Source organism: Phyllobates terribilis, unplaced genomic scaffold, assembly GCF_046119375.1.
Source record: "Phyllobates terribilis strain yellow unplaced genomic scaffold, ASM4611937v1 Scaffold_11__3_contigs__length_659146591, whole genome shotgun sequence".
NCBI lineage: Eukaryota > Metazoa > Chordata > Amphibia > Anura > Dendrobatidae > Phyllobates > Phyllobates terribilis.
Window position 1 is genome coordinate 434046599 of NW_027362771.1, and position 19729 is coordinate 434066327.

Here is a 19729-nt window from a genome sequence, read left to right on the forward strand (position 1 = left end):
TGTTGAGGGAGATTAGGGTCAGGCAGTGTGAATTTAAATCCCAGATCCTATTTGACAGGAGATAAGTCGCCGCCAGAGGTGAGTGACAGCAGCTTTCTCCACTGTACTAATGGAAAACACAAGAACACTCAGCCGAGTCGAATGGTCCTGTGTTTGGTGGAGTCAGGAGAGGTAGATAGCCAACAGCAATTGCATGAGTACGGCCAGCTTTAGACTATTAGAAGAGTACACAGATTAATAAATGGTTTGTTGCCAATAATGAAATCTTTTCACATACTGATATAATCTTTCTTGGAGCAAACAATAAAGTTCATGTTACCTTCGAGACATACTGCTGACAGATCATGTGATCACCATGTTTAATGTCCTTCATGTTTTTGGATAGAAAAATACCCCTTCCTTGGCATCCACTATCAGGCTTGCAGATATAAGTCTTGTTTTTCTTTGTGCGACAATAAGCCTGTAAATCACCATAACTGCAGTAAAAGAAGAGAAAAGGTCAAAATGAATATTAACAAACACTAATAAAATTCATATCCACAGCACAGAATAGAAATAAAGCAAGTGTAATTCATAGAATAATTCATAAACTGACAGGGCGATGAAAAGTTATCTTCAGCAGACAGAAATGAGTCTATGGTTCGCACCCCATTTAAAGGTACATGCACATGTGGTGGATTTGATGAGGATTTTCTGCTGCGAATCCGCAGCGTTTCTGATCTGTTTCTGCATTAAGATCCACACGTGTTACACTACAGTTAGGACCATAATGAATTCCATGCAAAGAATTGACAAGCTGTGGATTGTAAAATACGTACAGCAGGTTCATTTATGAATGAAGAATTTTTGCAATGTGTAGATTTGAATTGTAACCGACTGGATTAAGATTTCTGGTGCACAGAACGGTCATCACAGCTCCGCTGCGCCCCAGCTCCACCCATTTCAGCGAAGCTGGGAGAAACTGGCATGAAAACACAAAGTCGCAAAATATTGATGCAACTCCGAGTTGCTCCAGAGTTTTGTGACTTTTTGGGTCTAAAAGCGTTGATGAATCAGGGCCAAATTGTTAAAGGGGTATTCCCATCTCCAAGATCCTATCCGAATATGTAGTAGGGGTAATAAAAATAATATTAGCAAATACCTCCAATTAGAAATGTAGTATAGTTCTTCTGATTCGCTATGTTTCCTACCCCATGTGCAGGCATTGCAGAAGCTTAGGTATCCATGATTATGGCCACTCATATAGTGACAGTTAGTTGCTAGTGGTCGTAACCATGAATACCTAAGTATCTACTGCGATGCCTGCACATGGAGAAAGTGACATAGCAAATCAGAAGAACTATACTATATTTCTAAATGGAGATATTTGCTAATATTATACCTACTTCATATTGGGCTATAACCTTCGAGATGGGAATACCCATTTATAAGAAGTTGTCCAGTGAAGGTAAGTTATCACCTATTCTCCAGATAGATGATAACTTGTAGGTCTTTGGGACCTGCACTGAGCAGCAGAACAGAGCACTTTGATCCCTGTCATCCCCATTTAGAAAGGAGCAGCTGGGCCCATTCTTCTCTGAGTGGCCGCCAAGTGCAGCGCTTGACTTTTTCTGCCAGCGCCATAGTGAATGAAGTAACAGCAGACCGACATGTGCACTACTGCTCAATTATAAATGGAGATAAACATGCCCCATTCCGCCAATCATTGCGGGTCACAGCAGTCATGCCCCTACCAATCTATTAGTTATCACCCTTGAAGAAGTGATAACTTATCATCACTCGACAACCCCTTTCATGAAACTGCTTGAATATACGGTATATAAATTCATATGTCTGATACAGAAAAAAGTGAGACAGAAAAAAATAAAAACTTGGCAGGAAAAAAGGGTTACAAAATTGAAAATAGACATGACCGATGGCACCCAATGTTCAGTTTGAAACAAAGAAAAAAAATCAGACCAAAGGCAGCCTTAGATGTCTGAATTTCACAATCCGTGTACAGACAGCATTTTTCGGATCATCCCTACATAAGTCTATGAGGCTGCTGAGTTCAGGTCAGGAGACCCACGGCCAGTCAGGAAATCACAGTCTGTACATGTGAACATCTTGTCAGCGCTCTCATGGCTTTCATAAGCCTATGAATAGTGGCTTTGATGCTTAAAAAGTCATTTTTTTTCAATTTCCATTGTTTGCAATGGTAACAAGATGAGAGCTGTCTGAGTTTATCATAAAAGCTATTATCACCAAGCACAAGCAGTCTAATGAGTACACGACGATCTCCAAACACCATAGCATCCCGACTTTAACAATTTCAAAAGATTTTAAGAAGTTTTCTACTTGTGTAACATTCATTCCTTCCAAAAGCTGTAACATTTTACATTTTTCCACTAACATATCCGTATGAGGAGTTGTTTATGTGGGACAAGTTTTAGTTTTGAATTACCTCATTTATTGTGGTAGCTCAAAAAATATCAGAACTTTGTAAAAACATTTTTTTTGGTTTGTTTCACTATTTTCTGAGATCTATATATATGTATGGTATATTTTTTCGGTTGATGGTCCAATGTGAGGGCTTGTTTTTCGTGTCGCGAGATGCCGTTTTTATTGATACTACTGCATTTCTTTATGGAGGTGCGGTGACCAGAACCCGGTTATTAAGACATTTTACATTATTTTATCTTTAGGGCCTTAAGTCATTTAATTTTAAATTTTGAGAGATCAGGTGGATTTTTATAGACTAGTCAGTACCAAATATGCTTTATTCTTTAACTCTGGTTTTAAACTGACAAAAGAGGAGTGATTCAAACTTTTATTATTTTCTTTCTCTCTTTTTTAAAACACTTTACTTTTTAGTCCTCTTAGGGGATTTGAACCTGCAATCATTTGATCAATTGTTCTATACAGAGCAATACTATAGCATTGCAGTATATAGTGAAAATTATACCCTGCTCCGATAGTCGCTCCATATACCCTCCGATCCCTGATAGGATAATACTTCATACATATACACCTGAATGTGACGTACTGTTATGTCCCACATTGGGAAGGTGTCGTTGTTGAATGGATTGGGACATGTTATTAAATTGTCTAATGATCCACAGTTGGTTCATATCCACTTATTTCTCAAGATATTGGCAATTAAGGATGATAATAATGTGGACCACAACTGTATCTGTTGTTTCAAGTGGTTTTTCAGACTATGCCTTCATTTGTGTACATTAGTAATAACACTATTTGGCCATTATATGACTTACAGTTCAGACCAAATGTTTGGACACACATTCTCATTTAAAGATTTTTCTGTATTTTCATGACTTTGAAAATTGTACATTCACACTGAAGGCATCAAAACTATGAATTAACACATGTGGAATTATATACTTAACAAAAAAGTGTGAAACAACTGAAAATATGTCTTATATTCTAGGTTCTTCAAAGTAGCCACCTTTTGCTTTGATGACTGCTTTGCACGCTCTTGGCATTCTCTTGATGAGCTTCAAGAGGTAGTCACCGGAAATGGTCTTCCAACAATCTTGAAGGAGTTCCCAGAGATGCTTAGCACTTGTTGGCCCTTTTGCCTTCACTCTGCGGTCCAGCTCACCCCAAACCATCTCGATTGGGTTCAGGTCTGGTGACTGTGGAGGCCAGGTCATCTGAAGTAGCACCCCATCACTCTCCTTCTTGGTCAAATAGCCCTTCCACAGCCTGGAGGTGTGTTTGGGGTCATTGTCCTGTTGAAAAATAAATGATGGTCCAACTAAACGCAAACCGGATGGAATTGCATGCCGCTGCAAGATGCTGTGGTAGCCATGCTGGTTCAGTATGCCTTCAATTTTGAATAAATCCCCAACAGCGTCACCAGCAAAGCACCCCCACACCATCACACCTCCTCCTCCATGCTTCACGGTGGGAACCAGGCATGTAGAGTCCATCCGTTCACCTTTTCTGCGTCGCACAAAGACACGGTGGTTGGAACCAAAGATCTGAAATTTGGACTCATCAGACCAAAGCACAGATTTCCACTGGTCTAATGTCCATTCCTTGTGTTCTTTAGCCCAAACAAGTCTCTTCTGCTTGTTGCCTGTCCTTAGCAGTGGTTTCCTAGCAGCTATTTTACCATGAAGGCCTGCTGCACAAAGTCTCCTCTTAACAGTTGTTGAAGAGATGTGTCTGCTGCTAGAACTCTGTGTGGCATTGACCTGGTCTCTAATCTGAGCTGCTGTTAACCTGCGATTTCTGAGGCTGGTGACTCGGATAAACTTATCCTCAGAAGCAGAGGTGACTCTTGGTCTTCCTTTCCTGGGGCAGTCCTCATGTGAGCCAGTTTCTTTGTAGCTCTTGATGGTTTTTGCAACTGCACTTGGGGACACATTCAAAGTTTGCCCAATTTTTTGGACTGACTGACCTTAATTTCTTAAAGTAATGATGGCCACTCGTTTTTCTTTACTTAGCGGTTTTTTTCTTGCAATGATACAAATTCTAACAGTCTATTCAGTAGGACTATCAGCTGTGTATCCACCTGAATTCTGCACAACACAACTGATGGTCCCAACCCCATTTGTAAGGCAAGAAATCCCACTTATTAAACCTGACAGGGCACACCTGTGAAGTGAAAACCATTTCCGGTGACTACCTCTTGAAGCTCATCAAGAGAATGCCAAGAGTGTGCAAAGCAGTCATCAAAGCAAAAGGTGGCTACTTTGAAGAACCTAGAATATAAGACATATTTTCAGTTGTTTCACATGTTTTTGTTAAGTATATAATTCCACATGTGTTAATTCATAGTTTTGATGCCTTCAGTGTGAATATACAATTTTCAAAGTCATGAAAATACAGAAAAATCTTTAAATGAGAAGGTGTGTCCAAACTTTTGGTCTGTACTGTATATACACGGCATTTTCACAATTTTTCCCTCTGTATGTACTATCTTTGATTTTCAGTTGTCTCTGAGCTGGTGGGAGGAGGCTAACTATTATGTCTTCAATACACATTACACAGACATGAGGGATTCCTCCTCTCCTATCTCTCTGTAGCACAGTGGAGGACATTATACAGCAGTACTGAGCAGAGTAGCAATGAATCCAGCACCAGGCTGAAATACAACACTTATTACAACTAGTAGCATCATCTGTGTGTGCCTTTCTGCTTCTCTCTCTCACACTCTGCTCCTCATTCTTCCTCACTCTCCCTTCTCCATAAACTTCAATGGGCATCTGTAATCTGATCCCTCAGTGAGCAGTCAGCATATTTTGTCTTTTTGAAGACTGATTGTTGGTGGTTTTTAGAGTGAATGATGAGTTCAGGAGGCAGGGGAAAGTGGAAGAAGTGGCTCATCAGTGTAGAAACAAGCATATTTCCCTGAAAGGGCGTATTACTATTGCTTTATGAAAATTTGAAATAACTGTGATTTTTCAAATAACTTATATGCAGACCCTGGAGTACATGCACACCGCTATTCAAACAAGTGTATTATACCTTATAAGTTACACAGACATGTAATACTGCACTCACAAAACATTAAACTATATGAATCTAATTTTATATGGAGAAATATATAGGTTTTTTTTTCCATCAGGTTCTGTATGAATCAGGCAGAAAATGAATTGTGGCATTCTTCATTACATTTCTGAGGTTTTCTTATAATGAGCGTGATCTCTGTAATATGCTGCTGTTCAGAGACACCACATGGCAGGATTGGCTATCAGTGTTCAATCAGTGGCGTTCTGTTATAAATGGGATGAACAGCAGTACCAGGATGATCATATGGACGAGCCGTTTTGCCTACGTACAAAATAAAAAGGACGCCAGACATTGGATGTCATCAAGAGTATCAAAAATTTTGCAATGGAAATCAGTGCTAAACCTCTCTCTCACTTTTGTAAAAAAAATAATCTATATGCGCCAGAGCTGCCCTGGAAAATTGAAAAAAAATTTGGGTACATGGATTGAATCCCACCCGATTGCTTATTTGGTGGGGGAGGGGGATGAGTGTCCAACCAGGGAGAGATAGGAAGGAAGGCTTCTGGGGCTGTACTTTCTTCTAGGTGGTCTTTGAACCCACCCTTCATCAATTTATTTCACTAAATGGAAATAGACAAACAGCAATGATTATTGTTTAACTTCGTTCTGATTTTCCATTTGTGGTCAGAACCCACTGAGATACAGTATGTTTGTAGATATTCTATTCAGTTCTCTGTATCTGTTCCACAATATCTTTTATACTGTTCCTAGTATGCACTAAGTATGTTACATTCGTTCCTGGTAATGATTTATTGGACAAAGCTAGTTAATTTGCTGTATCCTTAATGTATCTGATCCTTTATATCTTCTCAATAAACTTTATTTGGTTTAAAAAAATTAAAATGGATGGTGGACTCGCAGTGATGCCGCAGACAATTTTTTTTTTATAATTGTAATTTTTATTAAAAGATTTTCATGTTTAATAAGAAATAGACTTGAAACAAAGGAATAATAATTAACAGATTACAATGAAAATAGAATGAACCAGTGTTGAAGTAAAGATGTATCAGACTGTAGTGATAATCACATTTCTTTATATATATATAAAATGAAAAAGAAGGGGGTACATATGAGACATACAAATAGTCAGAGGGGGGAGGGGATGAATAAAGGTGCTAGGGGTTGAAGAGGGATAGGAAATATATGACCCAGTGAACAAGGTTTTTAAATACTCAGAAGTAGCCAAAAGGTTAAAGGAACAAGCTTGAATCTCTCGATAGTTTCATCATTCAATGCAGTGCGATATTAAAAGATAAACTGTCAGCACGAATTTGTACTGTAAAGTAAAGACATGGCTGTAATGGCGATGTAATACTGACAGAATTGATACCTTTGTGGTTCTTCTTTAATCACCATTTGAGTGTTTTAACCCCTACAGCATGCTGTCTTCAGATTACAAAGCAAAAACCTGCTGACAGATTCCCTTTAATCGCCATTTGAAGTTTCTCCTATTAGATTTCGGTGCAAAGGGACAGGACTGTACATTGGGTCTTCTCCTCCCTGTCTGTGATTCCTGGTCCCTCCATCTGACTTTTCTGCTATAAGACAAGATTTCAAAGGAGGCAGTTCACTGAAAAAGGAGTGACCTGTCATTCAAAGACCGGAGGCGAGCAGAAGGGCCAGGGAATCACAGATACGGAGGAGAAGACCCAGTGCACAGTCCAGCCCCTGTGCACCAAAATCTAAATAGCAGAAAACTTCAAATGGCGATTAAAGAAGAACAACAAAGGTATCAATGTAATCAGTATTACAGCGCCATTATCGCTATGTCTTTCCTTTACATTACAAAATCAGGCTGACAAGTTCTCTTTAAGTGCAGGGAACTACAGTAAAGCCTTATAACCATTAAAGGACCCTCAAAATTGCAATAAAAATCTGGTACTCACTCAGCAGGAAGGCACCATGTTCGTGGAAAGATGTTGTACTCTTTTGGAAAAAGCTTTAGCAGACGATTCATGTTTCTTGCCAACAAGTCCTTCCTGCATATCTCACTCATTCCTGGGAAGTGGTTGATTTTCTGTTAAGAAAATATATATTCAGTGATGAGGAAGAAAAATCTGAATATTTCTATATGGAAACCTATGTGTCTGAGAACTTGCCTGGAATCTCTTCATGTCCATGACACGCTCCAGTGAGACCGAGCAGTCTGTCCAATAAACTGTCCATTCCTCTTCGTCCCCGACTTCCTTCAGCCCAGTAACACGCGCAGCACGACGCACTGAAAAGCAAGAAAACATTGTGGTTGCAGAACATCTCTCTACCTCACCTATATCATTTTTATTAAGGAAAGCAACCTGTAAAGTCAATGGGGGAAAATCAGATCATAAGGCATCTAACATATCCATATCATGCCCCTACCAAAAATCGAAGCCAGTGTGAACACAGCCTCATATTTTATAAAGAAAAACCTGAATGCAACTATGCACCTGGAAGATATATAACACAGGGAACATTTTGATTACAGAAAATCATTATTATTATTATAGCGCCACTTATTCCACGGCGCTTTACATGTGAAAAAGGGGTATACATACAAGAACAATTACAATAATCTTGAACACAATGTGACAGCGACTGGTCCAGGAGGAGCGAGGACCCTGCCCGCGAGAGCTCACAGTCTACAAGGGATGGATGAGGATACAATAGGTGAGGGTAGCGCTGGTCGTGCAGCGTATGGTGGAGCGGTGGTTACTGCAGCTTGTAGTCTTGTCGGAAGAGCTCGGTCTTCAGGTTCCTTTTGGAGGTTTCCACGGTAGGTGAGAGTCTGATATGTTGGGGTAGAGACTGATGTGTTGGGGTAGAGATTTCCAGAGTGGTGGGGATGCACAGGAGAAATCTTGTATGCGATTGTGGGAAGAGGAGATAAGAGGGGAGTAGAGAAGGAGATCTTGTGAGGATCGGAGATTGCGTGCGGTTATGTAACGGGAGACTAGGTCAGAGATATATGGAGGAGATAGGTTGTTGATAGCTTTGTATGCAATGGTTAGGGTTTTGAACTGGAGTCTCTGGCCAATGGGGAGCCAGTGAAGAGATTGACAGAGAGGAGAGGCCGAGGAATAGCAGGGGGACAGGTGGATTAGTCGGGCAGCAGAGTTTAGGATAGATTGGAGGGGTGCAAGAGTATTAGAAGGGAGGCCACAGAGCAGGAGGTTGCAGTAGTCGAGGCGGGAGATGATGAGGACGTGCACTATTGTTTTTGCAGATTCATGGTTGAGGAATGTGTGGATCCTGGAGATATTTTTGAGTTGGAGTCGGCAGGAAGTGTAGAGGGCTTGGATATGTGGTTTGAAGGAGAGATCAGAGTCCAGGATTACCCAAAGGCAGCAAGCTTGCGGGACTGGGGAGAGTGGACAGCCATTGATGTTGATAGATAGGTCAGTTGGGGGGGTGAATGAAATGGTGGAAAGATGATGAATTCTGTTTTGTCCATGTTAAGTTATAGAAATCTAGCAGAGAAGAAGGATGAAATAGCGGATACACATTGCGGGATTTTAGTTAGTAGGGAGGAGATGTCTGGTCCGGAGAGGTAAATCATACATGTAATTGTCAGCACCTTGCATAGTATTCCCCTTAGAACCGATATCTCATTGGTGAAAAATATTTAGATGCTGAGTGGATCGGATGCAATGTAAGAGGAAGAAGTGATACACCTGAAGAGCCCTTGCGTGATGTGACAATACTGAGGAAAGACTGCCATCAGCTGGCCGGGTGAAACCAGGTGGAACCAATTCGTACAAGAAGAATTGCAGGGGAAGCAAGTTCTTGTGCTGGACCTGGTCAGGTAACTCGCATGACAGTGTTCCTTAAAGGGGTATTCCCATCTCCAACATCCTATCCCAATATGTAGTAGGTGTAATGTAATAGTAATAATAATATTAATAGCAAATACCGCCAATTAGAAATGTAGTATACTTTTTTTGATTCTGTGTCTCTTTCCTCAGGACCTTAGGCATCCATGGTTACGACCACTAGCAACTAACTTTACGTCTACTCTATCAGTGGACGTAACCATGGATACCTAAGGTCCTGCAATGACTTCATGAGGAAAGAGACATAGTGAATCAGAAAAACTATACTACATTTCTAATTGGAGATATTTGCTAATATTATTATTATAACTACTACATATTGGCATAGGATCTTGGAGATTGGAATACCCCTTTAATATAAAAGCCCTGCGCGCCAAACCGCAGGGGGATTTTGCAACAAGTAGGAGAGCCGAGAAGATGCGGACCAGTGATGCCACATGACAAGCCCACGTGACAGGCCTCGTGGAAAGCCTACACCACTGAGGTGCCGGTCATCGCTTGACAAGGTCCAGATGACTCCTGGTGAGACACAGAGTTCAGACTGCGCCTGTCAAGACCCAAAGTTGGAAACTGCGCTAGTCAAGACACAGAGTTCAGACTGCGCCGGTCAAGACCAGGACCTATGCCAGTCAAGTTCCAGAGACCAGGCGACACTCGTCAAGAGCCGAGACTCGCTCCTTCCTTCCCCAGACCCAGAAGACATCCGCCGACGGTCAAGCACCAAAGACCCACGAAGAGACGGAGACCAGAGGAGCATGCCTGCAGTTGCAGAGGGACAGTGCGAGTGAGCAGTGTCTGTAATGTACACATGAAGGTTACTAATGAGAGAGGCATGTGAGGTGCACTCCCCTCATGAATAAAAAGCTTTGTGGGGGGCTCCTTAATCAGCAGCCTGTTGGAGTAAAATGTGACAAAATCTTAATAAATATTTTGTATATTTGGCAGCCTTTACGACGCAAAGCGACAGACGTAAGTTTCCACCTGTCTCAGTAAATCTGTTGGCCTGAGGGTGGCCATTTCCCACCTGGTAAGTACCGCTCATCATTTATTGGTAACAGGGGCAGTGGAAAAAGGTCAAGAAGTATGTATTACACAGAAATTGAGAAAAATTCACCGACTTACAGAATTACATGCCTGGTACCCTGTAGACAGAAACTTTAAAAGGGTTATCTGAGACTACTTTATTTTTTTCTCATGGTGCTAAGAACTGACAGGAAAGTAATTGCTAACAAAGGCAACTACCTGCCTGTTCTGCCCGGCACCGGCTCAGAGCGATTACAGACTTCTCCTATTAGCATTTCTGCTGCTTCATGTCAACAGAGCAGCTCTGCCTCATGCATGCTGCTCCATCGACAGGGTGTGACTGGCGACATCATGCCGATTGACAGCTAGCTCCCTGCAATAAGTGTGATGTCACCAGAAGCCGCAGAATCACTGGCAGGAGCGGTCTGTGGCTGCTTTGAGCCGACAAAGAGCGTCGTCGGATACAACAGACAGGTAGTTAGTAAGTACCTGATTGTAAGTTCTTAGACCCATAAGAAAAAAAATCAAATAGTATTGGATAACCCTTTTAAATATGAGCCCCGGATAAGTTACATAATAGTCTTATTATGTGTGTGTATATATATATATATTACATAGTAGCTAAACTTTTTTGGAGACAATTAAAATCAAACTGGACAACGAACTATACAACTATACAAAAGCACAAAATATGCTCCTTGAAAAAGCAGTAACAGTAAAGTATACAATATTTGGTAATATACTGTACTATTTGTCAACTGCTTATGAAAAAGACAAATCATAGAAAAAATTGTGATAGAGGAACATATAGGGAAAATATATATTCTTGTACCGTGTTAGCCAGTAGATAGAAAAATATTTAGATTTGAGAGTCCTCTCAACCACTGAGGACTCTCAAATCAAAAAATTTTGATAGAGGAACAGAAATATATAGAGGATCAGTAAGGTTCCAACACATTTCTCCCACAATTATGATGTTCCTCATGGAAGCATTAACATGTATAACCCTCAGGGACTGATTCATTAAGACCGGTGTTATACACACCAGTCATAATGATGGGCATGCAGGAGTAAGATGCACCTAATCATTAAGAAGCACACGACACTTAATGAATTAGATTCATCTTACAAGTGCTGTGCACCTCCGTCAAAGATGTACTCCAATCAGGGACCAGTTTACATTTCTGGCAAAATTTATGCCACCAGGATGGTGGCCGGACTGCGAACTATGTCCTACAAGGAAGAATTAAAGGATCTGGGAATGTTTTAGCTTGCAAAAAAGAAGGCTAAGAGGAGACTTAATAGCTGTCTACAAATATATCAAGGGCTGTTACACTGTAGAGGGATCATCCTTATTCTCATTTAAACATGGAAACACAAGAAGCAATGGAATGACACTGAAAGGGAGAAGATACAAATTAGATATTAGAAAAAACTTTTTGATGGTGAGGGTGATCAATGACTGAAACAGGCAGCCACGAGAGGTGGTGAGTTCCCCTTCAATGGAAGTCTTCAAACAGAGTCTGGACAGACATCTGTCTGAGATGGTTTAGTGAATCCTGCTTTGAGCGGGGGGTTGGACACGATGACCCTGGAGGTCCTTTCCAACTCTAACATTCTATGATGCTATGATACATTTTCAATAATTAGAAGGACAAGCTTAGCCACTCCCTGTCCCACCCATGCTTAGCCTATCTTGGCCTAGCTGGCCATCACTGTCGTGAAAACACCAAAAGCCGCAACATTTTTGCGCAAATTCCAAGTTGTATAAAAAATTGCAACTTTTTAATGTGCTTCATGCTAGAATTCCGGCATAAACACCTTAATGAATCGGGCCCTCAGTGGTAGGATTATAGCCAGAGCAGAAGGCAAATATTATTACAAATAACTCAAGAGACAAATGTTACAACTAGCTTCAAATCTGATGTTTCAAGAAGCACTCTTTTTTGCATCCCCGCACATTCCCACCTCATTGCCTATCCCACGCTGCACTTCTCTAAGATATGGTGTACTTACTTCCATGCACTTCACAACCCTGTTTTCTCCTCTTCAGAATCCAACTTGAATTTTACATTTCAGTCAGCTTCTTCTCCTCTTGGTTCTATTATTAATCCTATGATGCATTGGCCACCACCACAGCTAGTACCACCTCTGCCTGCTGTGAGGGACAGTGCAATTATTCTCCCTTCTGTATTCTCCTAATAGAGCTAATAGACTATAAGTATACAGTCAGGGAGGCTAAACTGTGATCTCCTACATTATAACTGTGTGACAGGAGCTGTGTAATCATCATCATCGACTGTGATATTTAATTTTCCTTCCACTATGGAGAAAGTGTTTGGTACATTCCAAGGAATTTAATTATAACGGTAGTTGTGATAACTCATTAGACTGTGTGCTGTTATTTCAATACAATGAGCGTTTTATCAGGAGATTATTACTGTCAGACTATTAACCCTCATGCATCCTGGTCCAACTTCGCCCCAGCACTGATTAGCAGCTTAATGTCAATATAGATTCTACACGGAAAGCTGTGATGAAGGTGGGGATAGCTTTGTGAGCATTGCTCCATGCTACATCTAAAAACTCTAATTGTATCACAACTGCAGAACCCAGTAAACTAAGTGACACATCGCTGGAATCAGGGTCGCTTTCTCTACATTATGCTGCTCTCAGATGAGGGAGCAAAACCCTGGTAAAAGATTCAGTATTGTATACCTTTCCCAGATTTTGGTCTTTTGTATCTTTCTTAGCACAGCTTAATTTCAATTGTCTCATTAAACGTTTTACTGATAAAGTTTTGTTATTATATATCTGACAAGATTATTATGTAAAATATCAGGGATTCATTGAAGAAAAATATGCAATTTTTGACTCCACACTTCCCTCCTCTGATTCTACCGTATTCTTTGTTAGGTTCGATCTGTCCCTGTAAAATGGTTACATATGGATGGCATGGTTAGATGAGAAATCCAGTTTATAAGCCGTCTGATCTGATCATTTTTTCACTATAGAACCACTCATTATGGATCTATGAATGCAAAAAAGCCAAATTATCATTATAATATTCTAAGCAATTGCATTTAATCCACTTACCACTCTCATACTTGCAGTTTGTTAAATTGATACCAATTATCCTAGAGTTAAAGAAAAAACAACAAGGCATTAATTAGTACTAATGGTTGGATGGGGTCTTGACATCTACATCTTACTATCTTTTGACTTGTGTTTATAATGCTTTAAGGGAGTTTTCATGCGGGGGGTGGTGCGCTTATGATGACTGACGATTCGGGGGGCAGCTATAGCCTCTACAACATCCAAAGAGTGCAGGGACACTGAAATGGCTGGATCCAACCCCTTTAAATAGTAAAATAATTGACAAATATCTGATGAACAATAAAACCTAAATCCAATAGGTTATTCAGCATCAGTTGTGAGCACTCTTGTGATGTAAGGGCATGTCAACTAATAAGGGTATTATTGTCTGCTATGTAGTTGCAGGTGACATGTCAATAACCGTTTATCATAAAGATGTCACAGGTGCCTATATTTGTTCTCATCCGAGAGTATGGCTACATTCACACATCCATGCGACACGTCCTAGTGCTGTCCAGTTTTTTTATTCTCACCCGTTCTGAGAATGAGACTCGGCCATTAGACTCTATAGAGATCTGGGAGACACTGATGAAACTAGGATGACATACTGTGTACTTTAGTTGAGTTGCCATCCAAGCTTCATCCATTTTTAACTGATCTATTGATAAAAGTCAATAGATAAAAAAAAGTTCAGTCTACTGGCTTCAGTAATAAAAAAGGGATGCGAAAAAAGATGATGAAACTAGGAAGCAACTACGATGACAGCTAAGAAAAAGTCTGTCCGTTTCTCGGATGGTGACCCTCACATGGATGTGTGACTGTAGCCCTAGGAACATGGCCATAGGGAAGAATCCAACATCTGCCGCACACCTGCGCTTTTTCTTCTTTTTCTTTTTAGACTGGTCGGTAGAGTCTGATGTGAAGTCCGTGTTTGGCTTTTCAACTGCATGGTCCCAGCTGTCCTGATTTTGGCTTTCTTCTAATGGATTAGTTTGCTCGGGGTCTACAGTCTTAATTTTGGATTCCTTGTCTTCTGGGATTGTTTGGCTCACACTCTCTGCTTCTGACTCTTCCTCATCTTCTTCATCCTCCCCAGAATCATCCTCTGATTCACTGCACACTCGGGTCTCCACTTTCATTGTGTAAGCCAATACTTAGGCTGTAAAATAAACAGATGTTATAATGAAGAGCAAAATGATTGTAAAACTCCTTCCCTGCATACAGCACCAAAACTATACAGGCAACTTTCCAAGAGAAATCCTGGATGTGGATGAACCGCTGCTGCACATCATTCGGTGCCACCATTCTAGACAGGGGTGGACATACCATTGGTGCAACCTGTGCAGCCGCACAGAGACCCACTTCTGTCTGTGTCCCTCACTGAGTCTAGTAGCATGCTGGTTGACTACAATCATCTTTTTCAGGTCATAAAGTTGTAGAGAGCCATCTTAGTCAACTAAGGCTGCAAAATTTTGATCATATTTATTTGGGCTTTACAGTTAAAAAAAAAGATTAATTAGGATTTCCTGCGACTACTGTACTATCAATAGTGCTGAATTATAGCTGGGGTTGGGTATATCTGGAAGACTTGCCCCAGAAACAAAATTCGAACAGGACATAACTTTATATTATATGCCCCATTCCAATACTGTCTCTCTGCACCAAGTGATCATTCTGGTGACCAGTATAAAAGCCAGTGTTTTGTGATCTATCCACTTACAGAGGACCTTTCATCGCGTTACATATTATTCTGTGCAACTCATGATAAACTGGATGCAGAGATGAATAAAAAAAAAATATTTTCTGATTTCTCGTTTCTGTTGTGAAGATATTGGCTCACTCTCTCTCCTCTGTCGTGGCATTCATAATGTAATGGCATGACAGTGCTGTGAGAGGAGAGCTGCATCATGTCAGCCCCAACACCTGTATACACATCAGTCCCAGCACCTCCATGTACATCAGCCCCAGCACCTGTATATACATCAGTCCCAGCACCTCCATATACATCAGCCCTAGCACCTGTATATACATCAGCCCAGCACTTGTATATACATCAGCCGCAGCACCTGTATATACATCAGCACCAGCACCTCCATATACATCAGCCCCAGCACCTGTATATACACATCAGCCCCAGCACCTGTATACACATCAGCCCCAGCACCTGTATATATATCAGTCCCAACACCTGTATACACATCAGCCCCAGCACCTGTATACACACATCAGCCCCAGCACCTGTATATACACATCAGCCCCAGCACCTGTATATACATCAGTCCCAGCACCTCCATATACATCAGTCCCAGCACCTCCATATACATCAGCCCCAGCACCTGTATATAGATCAGTCCTAACACCTGTATACACATCAGCTCCAGCACCTGTATACACACATCAGCCCCAGCACCTGTATATACACATCAGCCCCAGCACCTGTATATATACATCAGCCCCAACACCTGTATATACATCAGTCCCAGCACCTCCATATACATCAGCCCTAGCACCTGTATATACATCAGCCCAGCACTTGTATATACATCAGCCGCAGCACCTGTATATACATCAGCACCAGCACCTCCATATACATCAGCCCCAGCACCTGTATATACACATCAGCCCCAGCACCTGTATACACATCAGCCCCAGCACCTGTATATATATCAGTCCCAACACCTGTATACACATCAGCCCCAGCACCTGTATACACACATCAGCCCCAGCACCTGTATATACACATCAGCCCCAGCACCTGTATATACACATCAGCCCCAGCGCCTGTATACACATCAGCCCCAGCACCTGTATATACACATCAGCCCCAGCACCTGTATATACACATCAGCCCCAGCACCTGTATATACATCAGCCCCAGCACCTGTGTATACATCAGCCCAGCACCTGTATATACATCAGCCCCAGCACCTGTATACACACATCAGCCCCAGTACCTATATATACATCAGCTCCAGCACCTGTATATACATCAGTCCGAGCACCTCCATGTACATCAGCCCCAGCACCTGTATATACATCAGCCCCAGCACCTGTATATACATCAGCTCCAGCACCTGTATACACATCAGCCCCAGCACCTGTATATACACATCAGCCCCAGCACCTGTATATACATCAGCCCTAGCACCTGTATATACATCAGCCACAGCACCTGTATAGACATCACTCCCAGCACCTGTATATACACATCAGCCCCAGCACCTGTATATACATCAGCCCCAGCACCTGTATACACATCAGCTCCAGCACCTCCATATACATCAGCCCCAGCACCTGTATATACATCAGCCCCAGCACCTGCATATACATCAGCCCCAGCACCTGTATATACATCAGCCCCAGCACCTGTATACACATCAGCCCCAGCACCTGTATATACATCAGCCCCAGCACCTGTATATACATCAGCCCTAGCACCTGTATATACATCAGCCCAGCACCTGTATACATCAGCCCCAGCACCTGTATATACATCAGCCCCAGCACCTGTATACACATCAGCTCCAGCACCTCCATATACATCAGCCCCAGCACCTGTATATACATCAGCCCCAGCACCTGCATATACATCAGCCCCAGCACCTGTATATACATCAGCCCCAGCACCTGTATATACATCAGCCCAGCACCTGTATACATCAGCTCCAGCACCTGTATATACATCAGCCCCAGCACCTGTATACACATCAGCTCCAGCACCTCCATATACATCAGCCCCAGCACCTGTATATACATCAGCCCCAGCACCTGCATATACATCAGCCCCAGCACCTGTATATACATCAGCCCCAGCACCTGTATACACATCAGCCCCAGCACCTGTATATACATCAGCCCCAGCACCTGTATATACATCAGCCCTAGCACCTGTATATACATCAGCCCAGCACCTGTATACATCAGCCCCAGCACCTGTATATACATCAGCTCCAGCACCTGTATACACATCAGCCCTAGCACCTGTATACACATCAGCCCTAGCACCTGTATATACATCAGCCCCAGCACCTGTATACACATCAGCCCCAGCACCAGTATATACATCAGCCCCAGCACCAGTATATACATCAGCCCCAGCACCTGTATATACATCAGCCCCAGCACCTGTATACACATCAGCCCCAGCACCTGTATACACATCAGCCCCAGCAACTGTATATACATCAGCACCTGTATACACATCAGCCCTAGCACCTGTATATACATCAGCCCCAGCACCTGTATACACATCAGCTCCAGCACCTGTATACATCAGCCCCAGCACCTGTATACACATCAGCCCCAGCACCTGTATATACATCAGCTCCAGCACCTCTATACACATCAGCCCCAGCACCTGTATATACATCAGCCCCAGCACCTGTATACACATCAGCCCCAGCACCTGTATACACATCAGCCCCAGCACCTGTATATACATCAGCCCCAGCACCTGTATATACATCAGCCCCAGCACCTGTATACACATCAGCCCCAGCACCTGTATACACATCAGCCCCAGTACCTGTATATACATCAGCCCCAGCACCTGTATATACATCAGCCCCAGCACCTGTATATACATCAGCCCCAGCACCTGTATATACATCAGCCCCAGCACCTGTATATACATCAGCTCCAGCACCTCTATACACATCAGCCCCAGCACCTGTATATACATCAGCCCCAGCACCTGTATACACATCAGCCCCAGCACCTGTATACACATCAGCCCCAGCACCTGTATATACATCAGCCCCAGCACCTGTATATACATCAGCCCCAGCACCTGTATACACATCAGCCCCAGCACCTGTATACACATCAGCCCCAGCACCTGTATATACATCAGCCCCAGCACCTGTATATACATCAGCCCCAGCACCTGTATATACATCAGCCCCAGCACCTGTATATACATCAGCCCCAGCACCTCTATACACATCAGCCCCAGCACCTGTATATACATCAGCCCCAGCACCTGTATACACATCAGCTCCAGCACCTGTATATACATCAGCCCCAGCACCTGTATATACATCAGCCCCAGCACCTCTATACACATCAGCCCCAGCACCTGTATATACATCAGCCCTAGCACCTGTATATACATCAGCCCCAGCACCTGTATACACATCAGCTCCAGCACCTGTATACACATCAGCCCCAGCACCTGTATATACATCAGCTCCAGCACCTCTATACACATCAGCCCCAGCACCTGTATATACATCAGCCCCAGCACCTGTATACACATCAGCTCCAGCACCTGTATACACATCAGCCCCAGCACCTCTATACACATCAGCCCCAGCACCTGTATATACATCAGCCCCAGCACCTATATATACATCAGCCCCAGCACCTGTATATACATCAGCCCAGCACCTGTATATACATCAGCCCCAGTACCTATATATACATCAGCTCCAGCACCTGTATATACATCAGCCCCAGTACCTATATACACATCAGCCCCAGCACCTGTATATACATCAGCCCCAGCACCTCTATACACATCAGCCCCAGCACCTGTATATACATCAGCCCCAGCACCTGTATATACATCAGCCCCAGCACCTGTATATACATCAGCCCAGCACCTGTATATACATCAGCCCCAGTACCTATATACACATCAGCCCCAGCATCTGTATATACATCAGCTCCAGCACCTGTATACACATCAGCTCCAGCACCTGTATACACATCAGCCCCAGCACCTGTATATACATCAGCCCCAGCACGTGTATATACATCAGCCCCAGCACCTGTATACACATCAGCCCCAGCACCTGTATACACATCAGCCCCAGCACCTCTATACACATCAGCCCCAGCACCTGTATATACATCAGCCCCAGCACCTCTATACACATCAGCCCCAGCACTTCTATACACATCAGCCCCAGCACCTGTATACACATCAGCCCCAGCACCTGTACTACAATCATCTTTTTCAGGTCATAAAGTTGTAGACAGCCATCTTAGTCAACTAAGGCTGCAACATTTTGATCATATTTATTTGGGCTTTACAGTTAAAAGCCAGTGTTGTGTGATCTATCCACTTACAGAGGACCTTTCATCGCGTTACATATTATTCTGTGCAACTCATGATAAACTGGATGCAGAGCTGAATAAAAAAAAAATATTTTCTGATTTCTCGTTTCTGTTGTGAAGATATTGGCTCACTCTCTCTCCTCTGTCGTGGCATTCATAATGTAATGGCATGACAGTGCTGTGAGAGGAGAGCTGCATCATGTCAGCCCCGACACCTGTAT

General features: G+C 42.6%; 1 protein-coding gene across 3 annotated transcripts in view; it reads right to left on the reverse strand.

The window, feature by feature from the left end:
- TTLL13 (tubulin tyrosine ligase like 13) overlaps positions 1-19729 on the reverse strand; it is a 91266-nt gene that overhangs the window by 26854 nt on the left and 44683 nt on the right. For all 3 annotated transcript variants that reach the window (XM_073653210.1, XM_073653209.1, XM_073653208.1), the window contains exons 2-6: positions 14319-14607; positions 13449-13489; positions 7620-7738; positions 7407-7537; positions 320-476 (exon numbers count right to left, since the gene is read on the reverse strand). In XM_073653210.1, coding sequence (XP_073509311.1) covers positions 320-476; positions 7407-7537; positions 7620-7738; positions 13449-13489; positions 14319-14587 — 717 coding nt within the window. In that variant the 5' untranslated portion in view covers positions 14588-14607. The remainder of the gene's footprint in view (positions 1-319; positions 477-7406; positions 7538-7619; positions 7739-13448; positions 13490-14318; positions 14608-19729) is intronic.